Source organism: Anarhichas minor, unplaced genomic scaffold, assembly GCF_050575085.1.
Source record: "Anarhichas minor isolate MPS153535 unplaced genomic scaffold, ASM5057508v1 ptg000066l, whole genome shotgun sequence".
NCBI classification, from domain to species: domain Eukaryota; kingdom Metazoa; phylum Chordata; class Actinopteri; order Perciformes; family Anarhichadidae; genus Anarhichas; species Anarhichas minor.
Genome location: NW_027466512.1, coordinates 1212501 through 1233478, shown reverse-complemented (window position 1 = coordinate 1233478; position 20978 = coordinate 1212501). Strand labels below are relative to the sequence as shown.

General features: G+C 46.4%; 1 protein-coding gene across 1 annotated transcript in view; it reads left to right on the top strand.

Annotated features, from left to right (window-relative positions):
- Positions 1-20978, top strand: part of LOC142934046 (collagen alpha-6(VI) chain-like) — a 36026-nt gene that overhangs the window by 9761 nt on the left and 5287 nt on the right. The window contains exons 12-38 of the mRNA XM_076078400.1: positions 126-204; positions 486-631; positions 5186-5278; positions 5464-5517; positions 5756-5827; positions 5990-6016; positions 6117-6161; positions 6367-6420; positions 6702-6764; positions 7825-7890; positions 9688-9741; positions 9940-9975; positions 10058-10120; positions 12828-12890; positions 14205-14267; positions 15100-15162; positions 15242-15292; positions 15658-15693; positions 15802-15864; positions 15957-16019; positions 16104-16139; positions 16388-16424; positions 16587-16598; positions 17169-17662; positions 18439-18529; positions 19664-20317; positions 20404-20485. Of these exons, the coding sequence (XP_075934515.1) occupies positions 126-204; positions 486-631; positions 5186-5278; positions 5464-5517; positions 5756-5827; positions 5990-6016; positions 6117-6161; positions 6367-6420; positions 6702-6764; positions 7825-7890; positions 9688-9741; positions 9940-9975; positions 10058-10120; positions 12828-12890; positions 14205-14267; positions 15100-15162; positions 15242-15292; positions 15658-15693; positions 15802-15864; positions 15957-16019; positions 16104-16139; positions 16388-16424; positions 16587-16598; positions 17169-17662; positions 18439-18529; positions 19664-20317; positions 20404-20485 (2660 nt within the window). The remainder of the gene's footprint in view (positions 1-125; positions 205-485; positions 632-5185; positions 5279-5463; positions 5518-5755; positions 5828-5989; positions 6017-6116; positions 6162-6366; positions 6421-6701; positions 6765-7824; positions 7891-9687; positions 9742-9939; positions 9976-10057; positions 10121-12827; positions 12891-14204; positions 14268-15099; positions 15163-15241; positions 15293-15657; positions 15694-15801; positions 15865-15956; positions 16020-16103; positions 16140-16387; positions 16425-16586; positions 16599-17168; positions 17663-18438; positions 18530-19663; positions 20318-20403; positions 20486-20978) is intronic.

Genomic DNA, 20978 nt, shown 5'->3' with positions numbered 1-20978 from the left:
TCTGGACCAACGAACACGAAACGTTTTACACAAATGAGGACAAAAAGCAGGATGTTTACTGACATGATGCTCCTACCAAGTACTGTTACTTCAAAAACATCATCCACATACATGTGACCCATCAGGTGCTGGTGATCTTCTCAGACGGACTCGATGAGGATGTGATGAACCTGGAGCAGGAATCAGAGCTGCTGCGACAGTCTGGTAAAACCTGCTCTGATGTATAGATTCAATTAATCCTGAAACTCAAAACACTTTTTCTCTGCTTCAGTTTTTCTGTCTTCTGCTCAAGTTGTTGATTTCATTCATCTCTTCCTCTGCTTCTTAGAATCTTCCTTCCCCTCTCAGGTGTCGTCTTGTTCATCAGTTTACTGAAATGCATTTCTATGTATTTGATGGAGTAGGTTTTTTGCTCCTGATCCCAATCTGAGTCTTTTAGGGAAATCAGTAAAGCTGCCATCTGTAGTTTTGTTCACTGTGTGCAGGCGTTAGCGCTCTGCTGACGGTGGCCCTGGAGGGGGCCCGAGACCCCGCCCAGCTGCAGATGGTGGAGTTCGGGCGAGGATTCGGCTACAAGCTTCCTCTCAGTGTCGGCATGCAGAGCGTCGGCAGCGCCGTCCTCAAGCAGATTGTGAGTCGTAAACCTTCAGGTTCAACAGCTTCATACCTTCTGTCGAACTCAGAGAGCCGGTCTGTACGAAGTCCAGAAACTGTCTCTCGTTGAAGACCTTCACCGTGTAGAACTCAGTTTTTCTCTGAATAATGAAAATAAAAGAGCTTGAGGAAGTAGTTCTTGTTCTCACCTGAGAATCACTGCATGAGTTCACACTGCTGGATTGTGTAAAGATTGAAGAGTTTTTCCAGATCTGGTTTTAATTTATAGCTCAGCCAGACTCCACATGAGCCAGAGAGAGGAGTCTGGCTTCACTGATCAGGAGGGTTTTACACTGAAGAAACCTGTGCTGAAAGTCAAAAGAACAATTAACGATGGTGATGGCAAAAGGTTTGAATGTAAATGGAGCCAGAGATGTTAAGAAGAGAGCATCTATCTATGAACTAAAGAATGGAAGGTATTGATGTTCTCTTCCTACATCACCAATGAGGCAGACTGGAAGAGGGAGTGGGGAGGGGAAGTCCTCTTAAGTTACAACACAAACCTCAGCGGAGGAGTGGGCTTCCTCTTCTCCAGGTGCTTCACTCCAGTCTCACTGGAGGTCAAGCACATCATGGAGGGGAGGTTGTTTTAAGTTAAGGCACGGTTTGACCTTTTTACTGCTGTTTTTATCAATGTGTATGCTCCAACAATCGGTGCAGAGAGGAAGCTGTTGTTACTAAAAGTTAATGATGTTTTAAATGGCTGTGCCTCGGAGGATTTTTTATTCTTGGGGGGGGATTTTAACTGTACTGAAGATGCGGCTGCAGACCGCAACCACGCAGAGCCACATCCAGCTTCACACCACGCTCTGAGGCAGCTGGGCCATTCTCATGGCCTGGTGGATGTGTGGAGGAGGATGCATACAGACTGCCGACAGTACACATGGTCCCACCTCAGAGAGGGTAGGATCTCCTCAGCCAGGTTAGACCGTATTTATGTTTTTAAGCATCATTTTAATATTTTTTAAATGTGTAGTATTGTACCTGCTGGTTTTACAGATCATTCGTTGCTTTTATGTAATGTGTTCATTAGGAACATTTTGCCTAAAAGTGCGTACTGGCATTTTAATTCAGTCTTAACCTTTGATAAGAATTTTAGAGAGGTCCTTGTTATTTCTGGGGTGTTTTTAGGCAGAGGAAGGGCGAGTTTAGCAGTCTTAGGCAGTGGTGGGACCATGGTAAGATTGAGATTAGGCTCCTTTGCCAGCAGCACACCCTCAACGTCACCGAGACATCACCAGATCTATGAAGGACCTGGAGACTGATATAGTGGAACTAGAGAGTTTAAGCGAGTCCACAGGAGATCGAGTACATATTGAAGTCCTCAAGATAAAAAAATAGCTTTGGCCGACCTGTTAGACGTTAAAGTTCAGGGTGCACTGGTCCGGTCCCGATTCCAGACCATCACAGAGATGGATACTCCCTCTAGCTTCTTCTTCGGCCTGGAGAAGAAGAGTGGGCAGAGGAGGGTAATCCACTGACTTTTAGCAGACACAGGGCAGCCAGTTGTGGAACCAAGCCAGATCAGAAAGCGAGCTGTCAGCTTTTACTCCTCCTTGTATACCAGTGAGTACAGGGAGGAGGAAGCACTGATGGAGGTGTTCAATGGCGAACTACCTCAGGTCTCTGAGGAGACCAATGAGCAGCTCAACAGGCCCATAATTATGCAGGAGCTGAAGGCAGCCCTGCAGTGCATGCAGGGACGGCGTGCTCCCGGCATCGACGGCCTCTCTGCGGAGTTCTATAAAGCTTTCTGGGACGTATTCGCGAATGATATTTTAGACGTTTTTAATGAAAGTCTGGCCTCTGGTTCCATGCCGCTGTCCTGCCGCAGACGCTGCTGCCCAAAAAAGGAAACCTGCAGGACATCGGGTATTGGCGTCCTGTGTCTCTACTGTGTGTGGATTACAAGCTTCTGTCCAAGGTCTTTGCCTCCAGGCTGAGGGAAGCTATGGAGCAGGTCATCCATCGGGACCAGACCTACTGTGTGCCCGGCAGGTCCATGGTAGACAATGTCTACCTCATTGGTGATGTTTTGGAGGTCTGCAGCTCTTTGGGTATTAACACTGGTCTGATTTCTCTAGATCAGGAAAAGGCTTTTGACTGCGTTGAACACAACTTCCTCTGGAAAGTTATGGGGAAGTTTGGGTTCAGCGCTGGCTTCATAGCTAAGATCAAGGTGTTGTACAGTGAGGTTGAGAGTGTGCTGAAGATAAACGGCAGTCTGTGTGCTCCTTTAGAGTGTGTAGAGGGGTCCGGCAGGGTTGTGCTCTGTCTGGGATGCTCTCTGCACTCTCCCTGGAACCCCTCCTCATCAGAATACGCTCTCGCCTACAGGGTCTGGTTTTACCTGGTTTTAGTAGGAACATGGTTTTATCAGCTTATGCAGACGACATTGTTGTTTTTATCTCTCTTCTGAATCCCTCTGTTCTTAGCCAGTGCTCGTTCTGCAGCCTTAGAGAGACTGTTCACCATGTTTTTACTGAGTGTAAGAGACTCACAGGGTTCTTCTCTCTTTTAACTTTGGTTTTTAGTCTTTCTCATGTGTTTACTGAAAGGGTTTTCATCATGGGAGCTGCCTACAAGAAAGCAGGAAAAGAAAAGTGGCAGCTCCTCAACTATCTTTCAGGAGAAGCCAAGATAGCAATTTATCTGAGCAGGAAGAGCCGAGTTGTCTTTAATTATTTCTTCTAATGTTTGGAGTTTTTCTTTTGTAATATATTGATCTGAATTAGTTTGATTTATTGGTAGGTCTTTGTACAGATTTTCAAAATGTGCTCTCCAGATGTCAGATGGATAATGAGTAACACAATAACATCAATACACAATTCTCTCTCTCTCTCTCTCTCTCTCTCTCTCTCTGAGTGGAAGAAGTGCGGAGTTGACGGAGCGGAGTTGACGGAGCGGGTTTGAGAGCGGTTAACACTGATTTTTCCGGTATTTTTTCGTCACTAGTTACCGTTGGATGTGATAGTGTATCTCATGGTGTTTGTGTGAACATTTAGCTGGTTTTAAGGTCTTTGTGAGTGGTTGCAGTCGATCAGTGCGAGCTGGTCGGCGTGCAAAACGCCACCATGGACATGACCAAACTCACGAGGAAACACGGCATAAAGATCCCGCCGACTTTCCCGGTGTCAGTGGAGGAATGCAGCCTGGCTGTGGGTGAACTTGTCGGACACAGCAGCGTGAAGTCCGCTGCGCGAATGAACAATGCCGTGGTCATCTTTTTAGACACCATCGGAAATGCCGAAGTGGTGATTGACAACGGGATCGAGGTGGGCGATAACTTCTTCCCCGTTTACCCTCTCTGCACACCGGCTGTGAAGGTAACAATGTCCAACATCCCACCGTTCATCAGAGATGAAGACATAACCAGAGAACTATCAAGACACGGGAGGATAGTGTCTGGGGTGAAGAAGGTGTCCTCTGGGTGCAGGTCTCCTCTCCTGAAGCACGTGGTGTCTCACAGGAGACAGCTGCTCATGATCCCAAACAACAGGAGCAACGGGCTCAACCTAGTGTTCAAGATCAGGGTAGATGACTTTGACTACATCATCTATGCAACAACTGATGACTTTAAATGTTTCAGTTGTGGAAAAGTGGGTCATCAGAGCAGAACGTGTCCTGAGAAAAACAGCTCTCATAAGGACCAAAACCAGAACCAGAACCAGACAGGTACTGAAGAGGGCAGAGGGGACAAGCAAGATGGACAGGACGGGCCAGATGGGGTCCAAAAGAGGAGGGAGGAGGGGACAAGTGGGGTACAGGAGGTGAGAAAAGAGAGGGAAAGTGGGGGACAAGAGGTGATGAAGGACGGGGCAAGTGAGGTCCAGAAGGTGAGGGAGAGTACTGGAGGACAGGTGGAGATAGGTGGTGAGGTGGACATGGAAGCAGACGAGGAGCAGCTCAAAGCCCCTCAGCTGAAGAGGAAACAGAGAGGAGACAGCGGAAGCTCACAGGCGAAGGAAGTGGAGGAGCAGCAGAGTGTGAGTCCAGTCTGGAGGAAGACTCTGAGTCCAGTCTGGAAGAGGACTCTGAGTCAAGGTGGGAGGAGGACTCTGAGTCCAGTCAGGAGAAGGGCGCTGCTGCTGACAGTGAGCCCTCTAAACATGGTGCTGGCAGCTGTAGGAGCTCTGGAGACTACAGCGTGGAGAAGATAAAGGAGTTTCTGAAGAGGAGTAAGAATGTGAGAGGAGCCAAAGTGGAGGACTACCTCTCTGACAAGCTCTCCAGCTCTCCAGCTCTGCCAGATCTCACATGAGAAGCAAGGACAGAGGAGGTCTCACGAAGCAGGAAGGCTTCAGACTGAAGAAGATAGTTCACAAAGTGAACAAAGAACTGAACAAAGATGGTGCTAAGTGAGAATAAGTCTAAAGACAATCAAAGACACATTTATGTTTGTTGGACTTTATTTGTTTAACCCTTTTAAATGGTAAAGAAACATGTTGTTCAAAGAAAATAAAGGTTTTCTAAAAATCCCCAAAAAAAAAAATCTGTCTGTCCTTTGACTCTGTCTTCTGTCTCTCTGCAGGACTTTGTGTCAGAGAGGGAGTGCTGCAACGTCATGTGCAAATGTTCGGGACATGAAGGCGTCCGAGGCTCTCGGGGCCGCCCGGGCTCAAAGGCGAGTGGAAGACACGCCCCTCTAGAGTGTAAACATGATGTGTGACACCTGCAACAGGCCCGGTTCCTCTTTCTGTGTCGTAAAGATTCTTTTTTATTGAAAGATGCTCACTTCACAGTGAAACGATGTAAAGTAAGGAGGTCAGCGGTCTGAGAGTTTCTGGTCTTGTTGTGTTTCATGAACAGGGTCCGTCTGGACAGAAGGGTCAGCTGGGCTTCCCTGGAGAGGAAGGAGTCTTTGTAAGTGCTCTTCATTCACTTTGACATAAACAGAATGACATGAATAGAATAGAATGTGCTGACGGACTGGTGGCACCACAGGATGAACTGTGTGCGCTCTAGTTTCATGTTCTGCTTTCTGACGGTTGTGGATTCCTCCTAAAAACGTTGAACTCATCCAACATGAAACGGTGTCAGCTGATCTGTGTTGGTCCCTTCTGGACTCTGATTCACTGCTGCCTCTGTTGGGCTGTTGCAGGGGGAGCGAGGGCTTCCTGGACCAAGTGGACCTCAGGGCTTGGAGGGCTGTCCTGGAGCCAGAGGACACAAGGTTTTTACAATATCTTTTATCCACTTCATATTCTTACAAGATGAAAATGCTGCTGCTAAATTCAGAAAAAACAAAGTAATGTCAGACGTTCTCAGGTTCTTTTCTGATCACAGAGACAGAATGTAAAGCAGAAGGTTGTCTCATGGTGCTTTGTGTCTGCAGGGCTCCAGAGGATTCTCCGGTAAAAGGGTGAGTACTCAGGACCACTAAACACTAAAGTCTGCTCAGGTTAGTTACAATGTGATTGACAGAGTCGAGCAGCAGTGAGACGTTGATTCTCTTCCAACAGGGCGAAGACGGAGCAGACGGACTGTTCGGAGTCGACGGAGAGCAGGTACCAACATCACAATCCAGACTAACTAAAGCCTCTTTATTCATTCATTATGAACCAGTGTCAGTTTAAAGGAGCAGTGTGGAGGATGTAGTGCCATCTAGTGGTGAGGCTGCAGATTGAACCGTAACGACTAGTCGTGAAACCAAACATCTCTCTAGTAATGTTCTGTGTGGGCCCTGAGCTGGTTCTGGTTCTGGTTCTGCAGGGACTGACTGGAACAGATGGAGCTCAAGGAGAGAGAGGAGAGCCTGGAAACCCAGTAAGTTCTTCATATTTATCAAACATTTAATTCAACTCAAGTATGACGAATAGAACGAATAATATATTCATGAAAATGCATTGAAATAAATTATATTTTAGTATCATTACCAGTAGTAAATATTATGATTTATATGAATACTTATAATTTACATAGTTCTTTCTGCTGTTACTGTTATTACAGATATGATTATTTTTAAGTCTACGTACATTTTAATTACGTTTCCTGCTGTAATCCGATCCCCCGGCTGGTTGACTGACAGGTTGTCCTTTCGTCCTCAGGGTATCCCGGGTATCAGAGGGGAGGCGGGGCTTAGAGGACAGCGAGGACTCAGAGGAGATCCGGTGAGTCCAACATTTGATGTTATTATCATTATTATCTGATTTCTCATTTAGAGAAGTTCATCTGAACATCATCAGGAGGACTCGTGATCCCTCACCGGCTTCCCACAGAACTCTCATTCATAGACTGTGAATTTTAGGATAATTTAAAACGATGTATTCATGAATGAAATGTATTTGCCTTTATTTTCTCCTGTTTTCAGCTGCAATAACAGGTTTTTATTTGTCATATGCACAATATTTACAGTACAGCAGAGTACTACAAAATGTATACAAGAAAAACATGCAAGTAAAAATAAGTGCTGTATGCAGGTAAACAGTAGTATAAACAGTAGTATAAACAGTAGTACAAGCAGTAGTATAAACAGTAGTACAAGCAAGTAGTATAAACAGTAGTATTAACAGTAGTACAAGCAAGTAGTGTAAACAGTAGTATAAACAGTAGTATTAACAGTAGTACAAGCAAGTAGTATAAACAGTAGTATAAACAGTAGTATTAACAGTAGTATATACAGTAGTCTAAACAGTAGTACAAGCAAGTAGTAGTAGTGGTATAAACAAGTAGTATAAACTAATATCAGTGAAGTAGTAACCCCTGCTCCCTAGAAGGAGGTGAAGTAGTGCCAGTAATAATATGATAATATAAATATAAATAATATAATAATAAGTAAAGAGCTCTTGAGGCTTTAGAAACATTCAATGAAGGACTGTGAGAGCTTCCTGAGTCCAGCAGGACTCTCACAGACCAGACCAGCATGTATGTGGGAGTTGTCAGAAAGAAGGAGAGTTTTCCCTGTTGGCTCTATGTTTACAGTAAAAACAGGATAAATGTTGGATGGCCTTCTAAAACCCCCACATCCCACACGTCAGACCCTTAAAGTCCAGTACATCTCAGCCAAAAGTCTTGTGTAACTTCTTGAGAAAACACAACCTCCCTCTGAATCTGATTGTGACAGAGAAATAAATCTAATGTCTCCTGTTAGAGCCAATCACAGCTGGAGGCTCCTCCATGTGGACTTTCTCTTTCAGGACGGACTGAGGATCTTTGTGTTTTGTCCGACAGGGTGAACCAGGGGCTGATAACGCCAGTCCGGGAGCCAAAGGGGACCCTGGGAACCCAGGTTTACCGGTAGGAACCATCACACTCTGGATCTGTGTTGAGACTGATGCTGTTAGGTCAACTTCAAGTCCCACAATGCACTGCTGTCTGAAACATCCTGCTGTGATCAGGAGTCCTGGACACCATGGGACACCATGGGAAGTGTTGGAAATATCTTCCTTTAGAATACTTTACACATCCAATCAGAGGGCTTCACACAGCTTGTAATAGTGGGCCAAAGGTAGAGGCTATTGTATAAATCATCAGGCAAAGCATTCTGGGTACTGTTGTATTTAGGGTCTTTCTTGTCTCAGGATGCTTTCACACGGCTTTCAAGACTGCCAGAGACACCCCCCTTCTGAAGAAACCATCATTTGACCCCTCTGATGTCAAGAACTTCAGACCGGTTTCTCTTCTACCCTTTCCATCCAAAACACTTGAACTTTCTTTAATCAACTGTCTTCCTATCTCCACCAGAACAGCCTCTTGGACCCCCACCAGTCCGGGTTCAAAGTGGGTCACTCGACAGAGACAACCCTCCTTGCGGTGACAGAGTCGCTTCACGCCGCAAGAGCGAACTCTCTCTCCTCTGTCCTGATTCTGCTGGACCTGTCTGCGGCATTTGACACGGTGAACCACCAGATCCTCCTCTCCACCCTCGAGGGGATGGGCATCTCAGGCTCTGCACTCTCCCTGTTTGCATCCTACCTGACAGGTCGATCCTACCAGGTGACATGGAGGGGGGCCGTGTGGGAACCACGCATGCTGACTATGGGGGTTCCACAAGGCTCAGTCTTGGGCCCCCTTCTCTTCTCGCTCTACACAACATCTCTGGGTTCTGTTATTCGGATGACGACACACCACCTCAAGTTCAAGCTGGACAAAACCGAGCTACTGTTCCTCCCGGGGAAGGGTTGCCCGCACCAAGACCTGTCCATCACCATTGACGATACCGTGGTGACGCCAACTCGGACTGTGAGGAACCTGGGTGACCCTGGACGACCAACTGTCATTCTCAGCAAACATTGCATCGGTTACACGCTCCTGCAGATTCCTGCTCTACAACATCAAGAGGATTCGCCCCTTCCTCACTGATGAGACAGTGCAGGTGCTCATCCAGGCTCTTGTCATCTCCCGCCTGGACTACTGTAACTCACTACTTGCCGGAGTCCCGGCGTCGGCCATCAGACCTCTGGAGCTTGTCCAGAAAGCTGCAGCTCGCCTGGTGTTCAATCGCCCCAAGTTCTCCCACACAACTTCCCTTCTCCGTTCTCTACACTGGCTACCTGTAAGAGCTCACATCCAGTTTAAGACTCTGGTGCTAGCCTACAGGGCAGTGAAAGGAACAGCTCCTTCCTATCTCCAGGCCACGGTCAAGCCCTACACCCCCGCCCGACCACTTCGCTCTGCTGCCTCGGGGCGATCGGTTGCCCCGTCGCTCAGAGGTCCCTGCGGCCGATCGACCCGGTCACGGCTGTTTCCTGTCCTGGCCCCACAGTGGTGGAATGAACTCCCCACTGACGTCAGGACAGCAGAGTCGCTGCCCATCTTTCATCAGGCTGAAGACTCACCTCTTCAAGAAGTACTACCCTGAGCCTTCCACTCACCACTTATTGTATTCATATTCGTTTGTTTCTGCACTGTACGTTGGCTCTGGTCTATGCTCTTAGATGCTTGTTTAGAAAAGGAGACGCACTTATGACTTCTGGAGACTAGTAGTTCTCTTGAATACCGATGTTGAATAGAATTTTTGTAAGTCGCTTTGGATAAAAGCGTCTGCTAAATGACTGTAATGTAATGTTCTAAAGTGTATTCATCCTCACACAGGGATTATCTGGACTGGACGGGGGGGCAGGTGGCGATGGAGGCCTCGGGAACCCGGTGAGATTTCTGACCTCCATTCTGTCCTATCATCACTGTACGTTTTACTGATAATACTTCTCTTCTTGTACTCAGGTAAAGTTTTGAATCCATTTGAAATGTGTTTTGGTTGTCTGTCTGTATGTGAATCAGAACGATGTAAAAGTTAAATGTAAAAGTTAAATGGCCTCAGACGACAGAGTGTTTTCTGCTGTGCAGGGTCCAGACGGTAGGAGAGGCTCTGTGGGGCAGAAGGTAGGAGAGGAACTCAACAACACCGGATTCTGATGCAAAGCTTTAAATATCCATTACACATTGAAATACTGTCCGTCTACAGGGGCTACCTGGAGACCCGGGGGATCCAGGACTTCAGGGCAGCCCAGGTGCTTCTGGTCCTCAGGTGAGTGATCATACAACAGCTGCCAACATGAAGCTGATTAACAGGTCGCAGGAACAGCTGCAAAAGCATCAACACCAACACCAGCAAAAGCACCACCAGCAAAAGCACCAACACCAACACCAGCAAAAGCACCAACACCAGCAAAAGCACCAACATCAGCACCAACACCAACACCAACATCACCAGCACCATCACCAACACCACCAGCATCAGCACCAACACCAACACCAGCACCAACACTAACGTAGGAGACCTATTGCTGCAGAAACATAGAGGAAACTTTCTTCTTTTTTTGGGGGGGGGATTACAGAGTCCAGTACATGTACATTTACAAGTGAATGTACACTGATTTGTGAGCGGGAATATAGTTTGTTTCTACTTCAAAACCTGCTCTTATATCTGCACATCGGAGCATTTCTATTGCCTCCTCACGGCTCAGCGAGGGTTCGGGTATGTGACACTTGGGAGTCTTGGCACACGGACAGACTTCCAGAGAAATTCAGTGGAGCTGTTTAGTGAAATGGAAACCATGTGGGGATCTTTCAAGAGGAGAAAAGGAAACGCTGTGAACCTTCTTTCTGTCACCCATGAAAACTTCTTCTCTCCTTCAATGAAAACTCTTCTCACAGATTAAAATAGCATCATTCAGATTCCAGATGTTTTATTAACATGTGAACCCGTTTGTGTCACATGACAGAGAGAATCCTGTTAAACTAAACAGTTTGATTATTGATCAGTAAATATTGATTGAAGAGGTTTAAACTGTGATTAGATCAGCTGATGTTCCAACAGTAACTGTAACACCTTCTGTTTATATCTGAAGTCTGAAGAAGAGTTTGATAAAGTTAACTCCCGTTTGTTCTAGACTGCTTTTATTGTGAAACTCTTGAAACAGGAAGCTGTTCCTGTTTCAATCTAAGCTTCCAGCTGATTTCTTCTTCTTCTGTTGCTCAGAGGATCTTTGTCTTTTTGAACAGAGTTTAGTTAGAACGTCCACTGAACTAAAGAACAGCTGCTCTCTCCTCCGGATCATCTCATCCAGACCACGTTAGGTCCTTTAACATGCTTTACTACATGCAGGTGAACACACCAGGACTAGCACCAGCACCAGCACCAGCACCAACACCAGCAAAAGCGCCAGCGCCAACACCAACACCAACACCAACACCAGCACCAGCACCAACACCAGCAAAAGCACCAGCACCAGCACCAGCAAAAGCACCAACATCAGCAAAAGCACCAACACCAGCACCAGCAAAAGCACCAGCAAAAGCACCAACACCAGCAAAAGCACCAACACCAACACCAGCAAAAGCACCAGCACCAGCACCAGCAAAAGCACCAACACCAGCAAAAGCACCAACACCAGCACCAACACCAGCACCAGCAAAAGCACCAACACCAGCAAAAGCACCAGCAAAAGCACCAACACCAGCACCAGCAAAAGCACCAACACCAGCAAAAGCACCAACACCAGCACCAGCAAAAGCACCAACACCAGCAAAAGCACCAGCAAAAGCACCAGCACCAACACCAACACCAACACCAACACCAGCACCAGCAAAAGCGCCAGCGCCAACACCAGCACCAGCAAAAGCACCAGCACCAACACCAGCACCAGCAAAAGCACCAACACCAGCAAAAGCACCAACACCAGCACCAGCAAAAGCACCAGCAAAAGCACCAACACCAGCACCAGCAAAAGCACCAACACCAGCAAAAGCACCAGCACCAACACCAGCACCAACACCAACACCAGCACCAGCAAAAGCACCAACACCAGCACCAGCACCAGCAAAAGCACCAACACCAACACCACCAGCACCAACACTAACGTAGGAGACCTATCGCTGCAGAAACATAGAGGAAACTTTCTTCTTTTTTTGGGGGGGGGATTACAGAGTCCAGTACATGTACATTTACAAGTGAATGTACATTGATTTGTGAGCAGGAATATAGTTTGTTTCTACTTCAAAACCTGCTCTTATATCTGCACATCGGAGCATTTATTTTGCCTCCTCACGGCTCAGCGAGGGTTCGGGTATGTGACACTTGGGAGTCTTGGCACACGGACAGACTTCCAGAGAAATTCAGTGGAGCTGTTTAGAGAAATGGAAACCATGTGGGGATCTTTCATGAGGAGAAAAGGAAACGCTGTGAACCTTCTTTCTGTCACCCATGAAAACTTCTTCTCTCCTTCAATGAAAACTCTTCTCACAGATTAAATCAATCTAAGCTTCCAGCTGATTTCTTCTTCTTCTGTTGCTCAGAGGATCTTTGTCTCTTTGAACAGAGTTTAGTTAGAATGTCCACTGAACTAAAGAACATCTGTTAGTGAAGAACACGTTCTACAAAATAAAAGCATCATGTTGTCCTCTCACATGTCTATGGCAGAGCCGGGTGGGGGGGGGGTGCTATGTTCAGAGAAAAAAATGGTAGCTGCCAAGATTAAAGTCTTAAATGTACGAGATAAAACTCAATGAAGAAAAATAATTTACGAGAAGAACAGTGGAGTGCAAAGTTTTATTATGTTCAGAAAAGACTCATTACATAACTGAGTCACTGAAAAGAGTCCAAGGAAATAGAAGATAGAAAGAAGCCTGAATAGAATAAAAGAGGAGAATAGAAACGACAGATATGAACATATAAATAAGAAGTCCCAGTTGTTTCTTCAAGTGTCCTCAAGCAGTCCATGTTGTCTCTGCAGGGAAGCAGAGGAAAAAACGGTGGTCGAGGACCAAAAGGACTCTCTGGCCTTCCTGGACCTCAGGTCAGTGCATCACCTCATCATCGGCCTCCTGTATTTGTCCAACTCAATTTAGTGTGGTTGTGTTCAAAACCAGATCAGGACTGTGGATTAGTTGTTTTACAATGACGCTGATTTAGGAAATGATCGGTGCGATGAAAAGTCTCTCAATGTGCACCAGGACTTCAGGGCCATTTCACACCTTCTGGTTTGATCCGAACCAGAATGACAGCTGTAAAAACCTCCCCGAAAGCAAATGAGGTGGACCGAGAGTCAAAAAACAAAAAACACTTCAATTATTCAAAGATGACAGAGAGACGTTAATGTCCTGGACAGGAAGTAGGTGGTGACCACCGTCGTCCTGTCTTCACCTACATCCTGTCTTCATCTGCATCCTGTCTTTATCACATACGTCCGGTCTTCATCACCTACTTCCTGTCTTCATCACCTACTTCCTTTCCTCATCACCTACTTCCTGTCCTCATCACCTACTTCCTGTCTTCATCACCTACTTCCTCTCTTCATTACCTACTTCCTCTCTTCATCACCTACTTCCTCTCTTCATCACCTACTTCCTGTCCTCATCACCTACTTCCTGTCTTCATCACCTACTTCCTCTCTTCATCACCTACTTCCTCTCTTCATCACCTACTTCCTGTCCTCATCACCTACTTCCTCTCTTCATCACCTACTTCCTCTCTTCATCACCTACTTCCTGTCTTCATCACATACGTCCTGTCTTCATCACCTACTTCCTGTCTTCATCACCTACTTCCTGTCTTCATCACCTACTTCCTGTAAAAACTGTGAGAAGAAAGCATCTGTAATCCTCGTGTTGAAAAAGGAAACAGCAGGTGACAGAACGAGAGGTCGGCTGTCAAACTTTTCTTTAATTTGAGGCAGATTGTTTTTTTAACACAATACATTCCATCATGTTATATTTTTTACTTCTCTTTTTTCACTTGATTTTTCTTTCGTCACTTATATAATAATCACAAGTTCCAACTGCCAATTATTAATATTAGGCAGCATGACCTCATGCTGGATCTGTTTGTTATGCACAGAGCCGACATCATCATTCATGAGCAGAGTGAGAATTATTCATTAAAATACACTGAGGTTCAGTTATTAGCTCATGTAGTTCTTTGATTTGGTCGTATTTAGCTTCTTTAGCTGCACACCTAAAGCTGAATAACAAACTCAAATGTACCTGATGACTGTTTGTCGTCAGTTTAAAGGCCTCAACAAGCTTCAAAGATAGTTCTGTATATCGTGTTTTTATACCTGGTCTGAATCTTTAATGTCAGTCCTGCCTGGACTCTGTTGGTCTTCCTGCAGGGTGGACCAGGACCAGCTGGAGAGCCGGGATTAGCCGGACATCGTGGAGCTAACGGACAGAAGGTGCGTGGCATCATTTTCTTGAATCAACAAACACACCACATTAAGATGAGTCGGGCTGTGATAGCTCTGGTTGTATTGGCCTGTTGTCACGGATACCCGATGATCGTCCAATCAGAATCAGCTTTATTTGTCCGAGGCTACGTGCACATACGAGATATCTTCAACACTTTCTAGCTCTTCCTCGGGAGCTCCGATACGTTCACAGGCCAGACGAGGTATCTAATCCCTCCAGCTTGTTCTGGGTCTACCTTGGGGCCTCTTTTTAGATTTGGACGTGTCCGTTAAACCTCTAAAGGGAGGCGTCCAGGAGGATCCTGATCCGATGTTGAACCACCTCAGCTGGTCCCTTTAACATGAAGGATCAGGGTCTCTCTCCTCTCCCTTTCTCTAAGGCTGAGTCCAGATTCCCTACGAAGGAAGATCATTTCAGCGATGCACTTCCTCCAAGTCTGCCGGAAATTAACAGAAGAAGAAGAAATGAAAACCAAACAGACCCTGGGTCAGTGCTTTGGTGTGTCCCAGATGTTGAGACCTTGGTTACATTTCTCTATAGCCTTTCCAAAAAAGCCAGTGAATGAGGACGCACTTACTCTCAGAGGACGTCAGTGGAGTAGGCAGTCCTCCAATGTGACCCAGACCACCTCCTGATGTGGTCTGAGCGATCGGGTCTCTGCGCCTACGTAGAGCTGTCCACTTGTGATTGGAAGTTACAGTCCAGCTGCTTGATGATTGGTCATAAACCAAAATGTTGGACACATTAACATGTTGACCGGATAATGGAGTCAGAAGGATCACCTAAGTTACTCCATTGTTGTTGTTGTTGTTGTTAAAGGGCCAACCAGAAGAGCCGGGTGTGAAGGGAGCTCCTGGATCACGGGGGTCCAGAGGAATGGCGGTAAGGAGCTGATTATCGTTGTGAATACTGTGAGTTTATAGTTCAATCGGTGAGTCTGACCATCTGTCCCGCGTCTCAGGGTCAAGACGGAAAAGACGGTTACGGACCTCGAGGACCCAAAGGAGCCAAGGTAGAGCTGGACCAACGAAACCCCAATGTGAACATGAGACCATCACGATAGAAGTCTGGTTTCCATCGTCTCCTGTTGTGTGAATATGCCAGTTTAATACATAAAAACAGCTGGTTGGTGCCGTTAAAGGACCACAGAAGAAGAAGAGGTGTCTGCTTCGGTTTCACTTTTCCACCTCAGCCGAGAGATTTTCTTCACCATATTTTGACTTTTTCTTAAATTTCCATCATTTCTATTTCATTTTTTACGGCCATCACAAAGACGCCACTAAATCCTGACAGTTAAAGTTGTATCACTATATTAAATACCTTCTGTTCTGATACAATACAAATGAATGAAATGTACTTCTTACCTTCTCTTTACAGGGAGATCCTGGTTTCCCTGGTTACCTTGGTCTACAGGTGAGTCCATCCTTTTTTCTAAGAACTGAGATCTGAATCAAACATGAAGAAGAAGAAGAAGCTCGTTGGAGTCCAGACGGCTCAGTCTGTTTTGTCTTGTGTGTTCAGGGTGAGAACGGTCTGGAGGGACCCAAAGGCTACCCGGGGCCTAAAGGGAACCAAGGTCGAGGGGTGAGCCACAACATGCCTCTCATTTATTTCTTATTTCTGAATGTTTTTTCTTCTTCTTCTGTGACTTTTTAATTCTGGTCTGGTGGATCTAGGGGAACTCAGGCGGTCCGGGAGCTTCAGGCAGGGCTGGAGAACCGGGTCATTCAGGACACAAAGTGAGAGTTTTGTTTTATTCGTCATCAGAGACACGAGGCGGAAGATAACACAATGACATAATAATGATGTCATCCTTCCTTCAGGGTCCCAGAGGTCCTCCTGGAAGCAAAGGAATGACTGTAAGTCAATGATGGAATGGGAACATTTTACTTCTACTTTTACTACATTTACATACTTTTACTTCGGTCAGGTTTTGAATGCAGGACTTTATTTGTAGTTGAGTATTTTCACAGTGTGTATTCATACTTTTACTGAAGTAAAGGATCCGAGTACTTTAACTGCTCCTGTAAGTCCATCTTACATTCCCTCGACCTGCCAACGTTAAGGGAACATTCAATATATATTTACATATTCTGTGTTTTATCAGGATTGTCAGCTGATCAGCTACATCAGAGACAACTGTGGTGAGTGTTTCAATGTGTTTGGGATTTAGACACTTCATACTACTGACTTGAAGTTTTATGACAAGAAGTCTATAAATACTTCATAAATACTCCATAAAATCTCTTTATGTTTACTGACTTCCATCTACGTGTTGACACAAATATTATTTGTCCTCCACACAGCTTGTTACCACGGTATGTATCATCTCCAGTTTGTCTGGTGAGTAGAAGAGAAAAGTCCAGTTTACTCTCCATTCATTCACCTTTTAACCTTTTTTGGTTTAAACATCTTGGTTTTGCTTTTTTCTTTTGTCGGGAACGAGAAGTGACACGAGAGGGCGGAGCTAAGTACAACAAAATGTTACCTGTAACAACTTTAGGGCTAAAATGTCATAATTAACTTTGATGAAGTGAAAACACACTGTGACACGCAGTGGTGTCGACCTGTCAATCACCGTGTAGCCCGCCCTAAAGCATCCCCTGCTTTATGGTCTGTTTGACTCTAAATGGACCATCATTTACTAAATGAAGATCATGCTGTATTGAAGAAGACTTGAAACTAGAGATTGAGACCATAAACTCATGTTTACAATGTTTACTGAGGTAATAAATCAAGAGAGAAGTAGAGTCATTTTCTCATAGACTTCTATACAACCAGAGGAGTCGCCCCCTGGTGGACACTAGAGAGAATGCAGCTTTAACACATGAAGGTTTTGGGTTGTATCTGTGACTTTCTTACCCTTTTCTACAACATAACTCCTTCAGGTCAGTCCGAGTGCCCGGCCTACCCCACCGAGCTGGTGTTGGGTCTGGACATGTCGGAGGACGTGACCCCGGCGGCCTTCGAGAGGCAGCGCTCCGTCCTCTTGTCCCTGCTGGAGGACGTCACCGTCTCAGAGAGCAACTGTCCGACGGGCGCTCGCGTGGCCGTGGTGGGTTACAGCGCCTACACCAAGTACCTGATCCGCTTCCAGGACTACCGCCGCAAGACTCAGCTGATCGAGTCCGTGAAGAACATCGCCCTGGAGAGGACGTCCAACCGGCGCCAGCTGGGGGCCGCCATGCGCTTCGTGGGTCAGAGCGTCTTCAAGCGCGTCCGAGCGGGAGTGATGATGAGGAAGGTGGCGGTCTTCCTCTCTAACGGGCCGTCACAGGACGTTAACGACATCATCACCGCCGTGATGGAGTACCGGGCCCTCGGCATCGTCCCGGCAGTCATCTCTCTGAAGAACGCTCCGGCTGTCGGTCGAGCCCTGCAGGTAGGTTTGGTCCAGAAGTTCAGAAGCATCACATCCAAACGTCAGGGTCTGAATCTACACCACATGTTTGAGATCATCCCTTAATCAGACTAGAAGAGTCAAACACTCTCGATGTGACTTGGCGGAAAGACACAACAAACTGCAAATGTCAACACAATCCATCTTGTCAGGCTTCAAGTAATGCGTTTGTGTTCAGTAAGCCAGAGCACCGACCAATCAGAGTCCAGTGAGGAGCTACTGGCAGCTGGGGGCGGGACTTAAGTGTGTGAGGAGACTGTTGGTTGTAAGCAACAATGGCGGCTCCTGAAGAGGTTAGCGTAGCTGCTGTAGCATCACTTCATGGCTTCATTTAAAGAAGAGCATAGACACTGAAGGCTTTTCTATGGAGAAAACATCTCTTCTTCTGACTGGCTTCAGTTGGAGTTTGATTGACAGATGGATCATCCAATCACCTGCCACGTGTTTTTTTAAAGAAGGTTCTGTGTCACAAACGTGTGGTGGGTCAGGTGAAGTGATCATTTATTTTTGGCTTCAGTTGGAAAGCTCTTCTGTGCTCCTGTTGCCCCCAAACACATGAATTAAGTCCAACTCCATCTGACTTTCGTCTACCTGTTCAGTTATTTACCGTCTTGAGTCTGAAACATGTATACATGTGTATATATATATATGTTGAAGAACATGTTCAAGATCACACTGTTCTTTCTGGAGATGGATGTTAAGATCTTCTGTTTGTCAGAATGAACCGATTAATAACCACAGCTGCTGTGTCTCGTCAGGTCGACGACTCGGGACGCTCCATCTTCACCGTTGTGGGTAAAAACATGGCTGCTGACCTGAAGAAGATCCAGAGCTGTGCGGTCTGTTACGGTACGCACTGAGCTTCAAATCATCAGCAATATATTATCCAAACTGTGCTATATTTCTGAATGCTTTGCTTTTTGTAGGTTGAACTAACAAATTGAAGCGTCCAGACACTCAGAGAAAGAAAACTCATGTTGGCTGTTTGTATCGACGGTGTAGTTGTTTCTGTCACCATCCAGAATTCATGTTCGGGGTTGAAATGTAGATATGAAAAGCGTTTTGCTCTCAGCACCAACGTCACAATGACAGTCCAGCTCCATCTGAGCAAAACCCCCAAGATACTTTAACTCCTGTGGTTACAGAGATCCACCATTCTGTCAGAGAACCACGGAGCTTAACAGGGTTCAAAGTGTTGGATCATCAGACGAGATCTTTCCCATGTCTGACAATTACAGCAACTATTAAAAATCAACAATCATAAAGAGGGTTTGCAGAGGTACCTAACTACTTTTTACAACTTCCATCTGTACAAGCGAATGCAGGATCACATCTCGCCCCGACAGCTTTCTTTGAGTGTGGCCGTTTGGTTCAACTGTCAACACTTGAGGTGTAGACGGAGTCAGACCGCCGAGGATGTAGTTCAAAGCTTCCTCAGGATTTACCCAACCTCTGGTCCTGCTGGAGGTCTGGTTTGATGAAACCAACAGAAGATGCACTCTGTGCCCCTGATCTGCTCCTGAGGATTCTGTCCAAGATAATTGAAAACTGGTTGGAACACAGCTGGTCTGAACCCAACTGCTGAGAACATGGATGCTAAGTTGGATCGAGCACTCCATAATCCTGCAGGACCATCCGCAAAGAAAACCGCCGTTCTTCAGACTCCCCGGCCTGAGGTTTCCTTAAGCTTAGAAGTGTGATTCCTCAATAGTTGGAGCACTTCCTTCACCGTCCCTTTTCTGAAAAATGGGAACTACCAGCCACATCTGACGGTCTGAAGGAAAAGTACTTCACAGAGAGGTGGAACAGGTTTTCTCACTCAGAGGTCACAGGATTTTGAATCAGGAGATCCTCGTAGTTGTAACAAATTCATTCTTTAGGAAGTACTTTAAACGCTAGATAAGAATAACATCATTGAAGTCACAGGAGCCATTTTCTAACCAGGCCAGTTGGCTTCTTCATGATTACTGTTTTCTTCTTCAGACCCCTGCCAGCGCTCGGGGCAGTGCGCCTTCATCCAGGAACCGGTGCAGCCTCAGGAGGTGGACATGGACCTGGTCATGGTGGTGGACAGCTCCAGGGAGGTGCAGGCGGACGAGTACGCCGGCGTCCAGCAGCTACTGGGCTCTGTGGTGGAACAGCTGGTCGTGAGCCCGCAGCCCCGCAGGGCCGGCAACCAGGCCCGGGTGGCCGTGGTCCAACAGAGCGGCACCCGGGATACCAAGGTAGGGTTTGGCCTCGGGACCTACCAGACCAGCGCCCTGATGAGGAACCACCTGATCCGGAACATGACGCAGCAGGGCGGCTCGTCGGCACTGGGACGGGCGCTGGAGTTCACCCTGAAGGAGGTGCTCCTGAAGGCCGGCCAGCCCCGGAGGAGGAAGGTGCTGCTGACCGTGGTGGGCACCCAGACGGCTCACGAAGACCGAGCCAAGCTGCGCTACATCTCCCAGAAGGCCAAGTGTGAGGGGGCGGCGCTGTTCGTGGTGACGGTCGGCGATCGCTACGACCGGACGCAGGTGGAGGAGCTGGCCAGTCCACCGGTTCAGCAGCACCTGATCCACATGGGCAGTCTGAAGGCTGAGGAGCAGGGCTACGCCCAGCGCTTCTTCAGAGTCTTCCTCTCCGCCCTCAACAGTAAGACCAGACACACAGTTTGTCATCCAGATACCAATTTTCATTCATTTCTTCTCATTGTTTCTTTGCATTGGTGTTTATTTCAGAGGGAATGAACACGTATCCTCCTCCTTCATTGAAAAAGACCTGCAACCAGCTGAGAGACAAAGAATTCTCTCCTCAGGACGAGTAACTCACACTGTCGAAAGATCTACACATTTACTGAAGACGTGACCCAAACTGCTCACATTATGGGAACCGAACCTCCAGGCACCTTCACTTGAAGGGGGCTAAATTTATTCTGATAAAAAAATAAAACTTGAAAAGCTCTCAGTGTGAATCTATTTAAGTATATTAGTTCATCTTGTTTTTTTGTATTTGTGTCAAAATTAGAATTTAAGCCCACGGTGCAGTTTCCCTTTAATGTTAACTTTTTGACCGGCACCATCTTCTCAAAACATTCATGTGGACAAGATCGTATGAAAGTAATTACCCTCTTAAGCCCTAGCCCTATTTTTAGCCCTCTGCTCGGAAATTGCATACACATACCCATAGAGAGTCCAAGCTCTAACTACAAGGTCTATTTTAATAATTTTTATGCTAGAATACTGGTAACACTTGTGAGATGTGTTAAATTGTGGAAATATTGTGTATATGTTACTGGTTAATAACTGATACACTT